The sequence below is a fragment of the Triticum aestivum genome, chromosome 2B (genome assembly GCF_018294505.1).
Source record: "Triticum aestivum cultivar Chinese Spring chromosome 2B, IWGSC CS RefSeq v2.1, whole genome shotgun sequence".
In the NCBI taxonomy this organism is placed as follows: domain Eukaryota; kingdom Viridiplantae; phylum Streptophyta; class Magnoliopsida; order Poales; family Poaceae; genus Triticum; species Triticum aestivum.
This window is the reverse complement of record NC_057798.1, coordinates 392,973,443-392,980,954: the sequence shown is the minus strand read 5'-3', so window position 1 is coordinate 392,980,954 and position 7,512 is coordinate 392,973,443. Positions and strand designations below refer to the sequence as shown.

The 7,512-nt window shown below is 49.3% G+C and overlaps 1 protein-coding gene across 1 annotated transcript; it reads left to right on the top strand.

The window, feature by feature from the left end:
* Positions 1–4,002: 4,002 nt before the first annotated feature.
* LOC123045089 (uncharacterized) lies at positions 4,003–4,946 on the top strand. Its single transcript, XM_044468020.1, has 2 exons — positions 4,003–4,289; positions 4,383–4,946. The coding sequence occupies exons 1-2, from the start codon at positions 4,199–4,201 to the stop codon at positions 4,619–4,621; spliced, it is 330 nt and encodes a 109-aa protein (XP_044323955.1). The 5' UTR covers positions 4,003–4,198; the 3' UTR covers positions 4,622–4,946.
* The last annotated feature ends 2,566 nt before the right edge of the window (positions 4,947–7,512 follow it).

Here is a 7,512-nt window from a genome sequence, read left to right as displayed (position 1 = left end):
TGGCGGCGCTTGAGCGTCATTCCCTTCCTGAAAGCATTGTTGGAGAACTTTTCTTGTTGTCTTTGTGATGTCAAGAGATGGTTGGTGCAGATACGATGGTTGTTGTAGTTTCTCAATCGCTGTTTTGATCGCTTTGGTTTTTTTCTTCTCCTTGCATTTTTTCAATTTTTGCATATTTTTTGTTTTGTATGACTTTTCTCTTTGTTGTCGTGTTGCTTTGTGTATGCACGTTGATGTCGGTTGTGTGCATCTTTTTTGACAGTTGGTTGTGTGCTTTCTAGTTATGTAGAGACCTGGTATGCACGCATTGGGTTTGTATCCCCTTAATATTTCATTTCGAGCCAATAAAATCCACTCTTTATCGATATAAAAACTTATAAAGCCGGTGTGCCTACAACTCATAAAATTTATCTAAAGCTCACACACCATCTCACACAAGTCTCCGAGACTTGCATGAGATCTGACATTTAGGTGAGATCGTGAGAACAACCTCAAAAAATCATATTTAGATGTTAAATAAAATCTGAAATTATTTGACAACATTCATGTGGGGTATGTCTACAACTTCAAAAAAAATCAGCTCAAAATTCGATGTACATTTAGAGATTCGAAAAAGACAAATTCGAATGTGAATAGTAGCAGCTTTGCCTGCATAGTACTTTGAGACTATTCACATCCAATTTTGAATTTTTTTGTTTCTATTAATTAAGTTGAATTAGGAGTTAAAACTTTTTGAGGTTGCACATCAAACATTGATGTGTGTCTGCAAAAAAATTGAGAATGTTTGAACATGTATTTTATTTTCAAAAAAATCGATCTCATAGATCTCACCTATTGTGAGATCTCACACAAGTCTCCCCCGATATAAAAGAATGGTATGTTTCAGAAATTGCTAATGGAGCTCGAGAGCTCCATGGAGACCATAATTTAGAATTTTAAAATGGGGCATGCTACGCGTCGGCTGGCGGATTTTCTTAAAAGATCCGTCGCCTCGCGGGCCACCAGATCTGAACAATCTAGCGGCTGAACTTCTCCCTCTACTTTCTTGCAATAAAGATCTTATTGCGGAAACATTTGCAACATAGATTTCCTTACGGATTTTTTTGCAACATAGGTTGTGTTGCGGGATTTTTTTTGCAACATAGGTCGTGTTGTAGATTTTGTTTTGTGTCCACTTCTTTTTTGCAACAAGGGTCATGGTGTACAAGAACTTTTGCAACATAGTTAATGTTGCAGAAAAATAGGGACGAGAGACAGAGAGAGGAGCGCGATGTTTCTATACTAAGAGATAACTCACCCCCCCCCCCCCCAAAGCATCCTGGAATTCAAGACTAAAAGAGGATCTCTCTCTCCTAACTCATAGGGTTGGAGAAAAACACACCTCCTTTCTCACCTCTTTTGTAGCTACTCTTTAATTTGTTTCCCTCCCCCCAACCATCCCCAAAGAGGATGCCATGTACAAAACCATATGTAACTCCACCCATTTATTAATTTAATTACACAGTAGGGGGCTCTCCTACCGTTTCAGGTGTCAAAAAAAAGAGATAACTCATGTTTCCTTAAATGAGGCCTTGAGGGCACGTGGCGCTTAAAGGAGGTGCCGGATGCGTCGATTGTTTTCAGCCGATTGCCGCTGAACGTTTCCCTTTTAAAAAACAAAATTTAGTTTGGGCACTGCTACGCATCGGTCGGTGGATCTTTTCGCCTCGGGAGCCGTCCAGTCTGATGGATTAAGCGGCCAAGGATTATCTTCTGTCATTGCAACACATCAAGTTGCAGAAAATTTCTACAACACTTGTTATGTTACAAAAGTTTTTGCAACCTAGGTCAAGTTGTAGATTATTTTTGCAACTGATGTCCTGTTACAACTATTTTGCAACAGAGATCTTGTTACAATTTATATTTTTTGCAACATAGGTCTCGTTGAAATTTATTCTTTTTGACAACAAAGATCTTGTTACTACTTTTTTTTTGCAACAAAGACCTTGTTGCAGAAACTCATTGGACATCGAGCAGCAAGCAGCGACCACGTCAGCCGAAACAAAGGCCGGTGCTCCCTTGGGACGGCTGGGTCATGGTGGACGCAGCTCCCTCGATGGACCTGGACGCCGGTGCTTCCTCGGGATGGCTGGTGCAGCTTGAGTTCGGGCGCAGCGCGACGGCCTATGCTCATGGTGGAGGCGGGCAGTGGCGGCGGTGACGCCCACGCCGGCAACCTCGTCGGCGTGTTGCCGGCGGCGTGTTGCCGTCGGCGAGCGTCGGTGGTGATGGTCGGAGCAGCGTGAGAAGGTGTGGGCTTGACAGAGAGCTCAAGAGGAGCATATGTGACGACTGCACTCAAAGCAATTCAGATCTAGATCCCGCAACACACCAATTATTGCGGTGGGGAGATCGCAGCAACAACTGTGTTGCAAAACTTAATCTAGTAATACGTTGGTCTTGGCTGTCTGATTAAACAAGATCCAACGGCTAGGGTGGCGGCAGACGCATGCATTCTTATCTGTCGGGTGGTCTTAATCATTTCCCATTTATTAATCATTTCCCATTTAGTTTTATAAAATACTGGAAACATACACACGTAGGATGTATGTATACTATTCCCTCCGTTCACAAATATTGTAGGGCAACCTCACCATGATGAATCACGTGTGCACCCAAACCAGCAATCAAGTCGTGCTTTATGATATGGGCCACACCATCCTGTAACTTTGGAAATAGAGGCCATGTGTGACACGACACGATTGCATGATTGGATCAAGGAAGAGAACAGTACTGCTACTAGTTGGATCATGCAGACTGGCACACCTGATTTAGCTGCAACTCCGGTCATCGCAAGTCGCAACAGGACAAGTAACACCAATCATAGCATGCATGCATGTGATATCTTAAAAGGTACTCCCTCTTCAACTAAAACTACCACAGTTATGTTAGATTGGAGGGAGTACCGTAGAAGAAAGGAAATTAAGGAGAGCATGAGGAAGAGATAACTGATTGAGCACTAATCACTCCTGGTGCAGGTGGAGTTAAGAACTACATCAGTGGATTCGTAGAAGACTAAACAAATCCGGCTCCTTTTGTCTGCTGTGTCCATTTTTTTTGTGCAGCACGAAGGTCCACGTAACGGTTATTTTTAGTTGGGGACGACAGGTACGTTTTAAGTTTGTGAAACTGGAGGCGGACGCTCTGCCGTTGCTTCAGATAGCTACTAGTCGTGCACAAGATCTAGTTTATTCCGAATTTGTTTCCGCGCACCGTTGAAAAACTCTCCTCCACACTAACACGGCTCCATGCATGTATGGAATCGATCATGCACCCGTCGCCACTGTCCATATCACGGCTGGCAACAGTCCAGAAAATATTTGTGTCTCCGTCCATCTTCAGGGTGGCGTGCATGCATGTACTCCCTCGGTAAAGATCTAAACGCTTTTATAGTATTTCTTTACGGTGGGAGTACGTACTACCTAATCGTAATATTATCAAGGGGGCCAAATAATCAAAGCGGGAAGACCAACAGTTTGTTTCGGAAATCGAATGATCATATGCAGGAGTACTATTTATGAAGAGTACGTACAGTGGCTGGCCAATCCTAGCCGGGAGCGCTAGCTTCCTGGGCGTGGCAGATTTTTACCGGGACACGCGTCGGCCCGTGCGCGTTTTCCGGCAACTGAAAACGGAACACGTAGGTAGATAAAACAAAATGGCATCGAGTAGAGTAGAAATTATTGGAAGAGTACGTACAGTGATGTTCAGCTAATCCTAAGCCGCTTGTTCAGACGCGCTGGTGGCCTGGTGCGCAGTGCGCGGCCAGAGAGACGTACCCAGCGTCGCCGACTGCCATTCATGCTCCATCCACGTGCTCAATCGCCGGACTCCGGCGCGTCCACGTCAGACGGTCAGGTCAGTGGCGAGGGACGCCGTACGTCCGGTAAGACAGTAACTACAGCGCAACAGCAAAGAAAGAAATCGGTCGGTCCTCTTCCCCTCTCTCTCTCTCTCACCCAGCTCGCCTATAAAGCAGACCTCAACGGGCGCCACAAACAGAACCAGAGACAGAGAGAGAGAGTGTGTGTGTGTGTGCTGGAGCTTGCTTGATTAATTCTTCGGCTACAAGGGCAGATAGGCTGATCGGCAGAGGCAAAGATTTCTCTCGGACAGCACTACAATCTTCACACTCCAAGCTAGAGAGCTCGCGCGCAGCATGTCGTACCCCTGCCTTCGCCGCGCGGCCGTGCCGGTAAAGCGGGTCTGGCTCGGCCTCCGCGGGCGCCTCGGCCTCCGTCGATCCACCGGTGAGTTTCATCCTCATCCTCCTCCTACCTCTCCTGCCCGTTATCATCGTGGACGATGGAGCTGATGAGTGGTGATTCATCCATGAGTTGCAGGTCTTGGCGAGCTGCGCAGGGAGGTCCGCACGTGCGAGTACGACGACGTGCACGTCATGTGGGAGCTGCTCAGCGGCATGGACGGCAGCGCGCCACGGAAGTACGTGCACGTAGCCGCCACCGCCGCCATGGTTGACGCCGCCGCCCGGAAGAAGCTGAGGGGGAGGAGGCGGACGAGGAGGGCCGATGCCGAATCCGCCGCGTGGAGCCGCCTCTTCTCTTCCTGCTGCGCCTTCTGATCTCTCAAAATAAAGAAAATCCGAGCTGCCTGATGGCCGGGTTTGGAAAGGATGTTTTCGAGATCGATGAATCCTCTCTCTTCGCTCTTGACCGCGTGTAGCTATGATATGAAAGCAGCAACCGTGCGGAGACGGAGGGAGAAGTGACGACCCACTGTCGATTCGCGTGTACGTATAGTACGTATTGCGAGCTGTAAATACAGGCGGCTCTGCTTCCGTCTTGATGTAGTAAACCGATCCATGTAAAAGAGTTTACCATCATCACCACCCAGGGACAGTTTTGTTCGTGTGCTAGTACAGTAAATGCTAGTAATTTGGTTGTCAATTTGAAAGGAGCAATGCTATGCGGACGACAACTTTTGGACGATTTGCAGACGACGATCGAATCCAGCGGTAGGAATCTGGTCCACAAAGGAGCAGCGGCCGCTTGATTGTTTTGTCGTGCACAGATCGGCCAGGGCACATCGTGTGTAGAGCAATTTCGATTTGAAAGTTCAATTGGTATTGCTAAAAAAGCAAGAAACAAACACAAATCTGCTTATTTCAATGCCTAGTCGACAAATACCATCCGATAATGTATTTTGGGTATGTAGCGAGGTACAAATCCGATCCAGCCAGGAGGCACCCCTGCGCTCTGACCACTGAGTTAAGACCCCATCCACGCATTGGTGTGCTCGTGGGCGGCGTCGGGGAACCCTAACCTACATCCTGGGGCCGCCTCCTATGCCCTCCCTTCCCCTCGCCGTCACCAGAAGGTGCCGCCGGGCGAAGCCCGATGCGCGTCGGCGGCGGCGGGGCCTCTCACTCCTCGCAGCGCATGGCTGCATCGGGCGGCACGGCGGCCAGATGGCGGCGCGAGCGGACAGCCAGGTTGTGGCGGCTATGCGTGGGGTTGGTTTCGGGGCGGCGACGCGGGCATGGATCTAGCGCGAATCTGGTCCTGCGGGCGCGGGCTCGGCCTCCCCGAGTCAGTCAGCGGGTCTCTATATTGGGGCTTCTCCTTGTTGGGATCTGGCAGCGACGGCCTGGATCGTCCTAATCCCGACAGGGATGACGGCGGTCCGTGCACAAGAGATGGAGGTTCTTCTAACAGATCTGGGTGAAAACCTGCCATAGTCTATTGCCAAGGCCGGTGGTGTCGGCGCTGTCTGCGTTGTTTCCTTCATGAAGGCATCATCATGGAGAAATTCAAGGCCACTCCCTGCTATCTTTGGAGGAAACCCTAGACCAGTAGGTCGGATGACGGGGCTCTCTGGTGTCGTTTTTCCCTTGGGGCGTCATTTTTGTAGGTGCACACGGGCTCGAGGGACAGGAGGGCGGCTTCTTTGGTGGAGCGGTGCTTCATCTTACACATCGTAGGTGACAGATCTCGACGGCGTGGTGCTGTGAAGACTCGGCGTTCGATGCGCGGAGATGGCGTCGATGGCAGAGAAGCCTTGCAAGGTCGGTGCGTTAGTTTGCTCTGAAGATGGATTGGTGGAAGATGGTGGTGATGACACATGAGAGTGCGTCGGACCGGTTTGTGCCCCAAACCCGCTATGTGGCTTGGTTGGAGCCTCTGGCTTTAGATGTTAGGCATTTGTGTGATGCCTGTTTCGTATTACGCTCGGAGTATCGGCACCCCTTCATCAATGGATAGAGGTAGCGATAGATGTTGCTAAGATGGTGGCTTCAGACTACCTGATGTACTACTTTGTAAAGTGTTTCTGAATAATTAATAAAATGGCTGCATGCATCGCCCAAATGCAGAGGCCGGGGTAATCATCCTTTTCAAAATATCCACGCATTGGTGTATTTGACATGATTTTTGTATCATATGTCTACAGAAAATATAATCTCCACATAGTGTCTTTGGTTCAATGATCCTCGAGAACTTTTTTGACCATATGTTAGACGATAAAATGGTTAGTTCTTTTTCTCTAGTTTCTACAGAAACGGTTTAAACTCCCTTCCAAACAGAAACATTGGGAAATAAACCACTGAGAAACTGTAGTTCAACTCTTTGTAGCTTTTGTTGCCTCATCTTATTCTTATTGGACGAGTTATTTGGTGAAAAATCTATAACCTTACTGAACTGAAATAAACCACACATGAACCGAAATTGCCTGGGTTTTTGGATAGCCGGTTGGGACGGAACTAGCTAGAGTATATAGCAAAAAACAACCACATTACAGGCTTTTGTCCAAAAAACTGTCACTTTTTTAATTTTTCTTAAACTACCACAAAGTGGTGGACTGTTCCAAAAACCCAAGTGTCGAATGGTTATTGTCTTAATCTGGATTATGACATGGAGGGCCCGCTCGCCAGCTCCATGTGGCAAAAAAGTCAACACCGTTAAGTAAACAGTTAGTTCACCGTTGTGACCGGGTGGGGCCCACATGCCATCTTCTTCTCCTCCCTTTTCTTCTTTGTCCTGTCGAACAGCCCCACCCCGCCGCCTGAGCACCGCGCCGGCGAGCAGCCCCACCCCCACCCTAGCTGCCGCTGCGTGTAGCTATTGCCCGCCCCTGTTGCGTGCTTCTGTTGCTGCCCGCCGCCGCCACTGCTGCTCGCCGCTGCTGTCCACCGCTGGTAGGTGTTGTGCTTGCCGCCGTCGCCTCGTGTTGCTCGCTGCCGCTCTTCGTCGCTGCGTGCTGCTCCGGCCACCACGCCCAGGAGCCTCCCCCACCAGAGCGGGTGAGCACGCCACAGCCCCGAGCGCGCGCACCTATGGAGGAGAGAGGAAGCAGAGCAGGCAGTGACTCCGGCAGGCAGTGGGCGGCGTGCAACTCGTCTCCATGCAAGGGGCGGGCATGCCTTCGTGCGGCCTGGCGGCGGGCGACTGCGAAGCCGCAACACTGCTCGTTGGGGAGGAGCTTTAATGCGCAGGCCTCGTCGTTGTCCTCGGCGCG

Coding starts and splice junctions, on each gene's coding strand:
- LOC123045089 (XM_044468020.1), top strand. CDS start 4,199: ATGTCGTACCCCTGCCTTCGCCGCGCGGCCGTGCCGGTAAAGCGGGTC. Junction 4,290..4,382: donor CGGCCTCCGTCGATCCACCG/GTGAGTTTCATC, acceptor CATGAGTTGCAG/GTCTTGGCGAGCTGCGCAGG.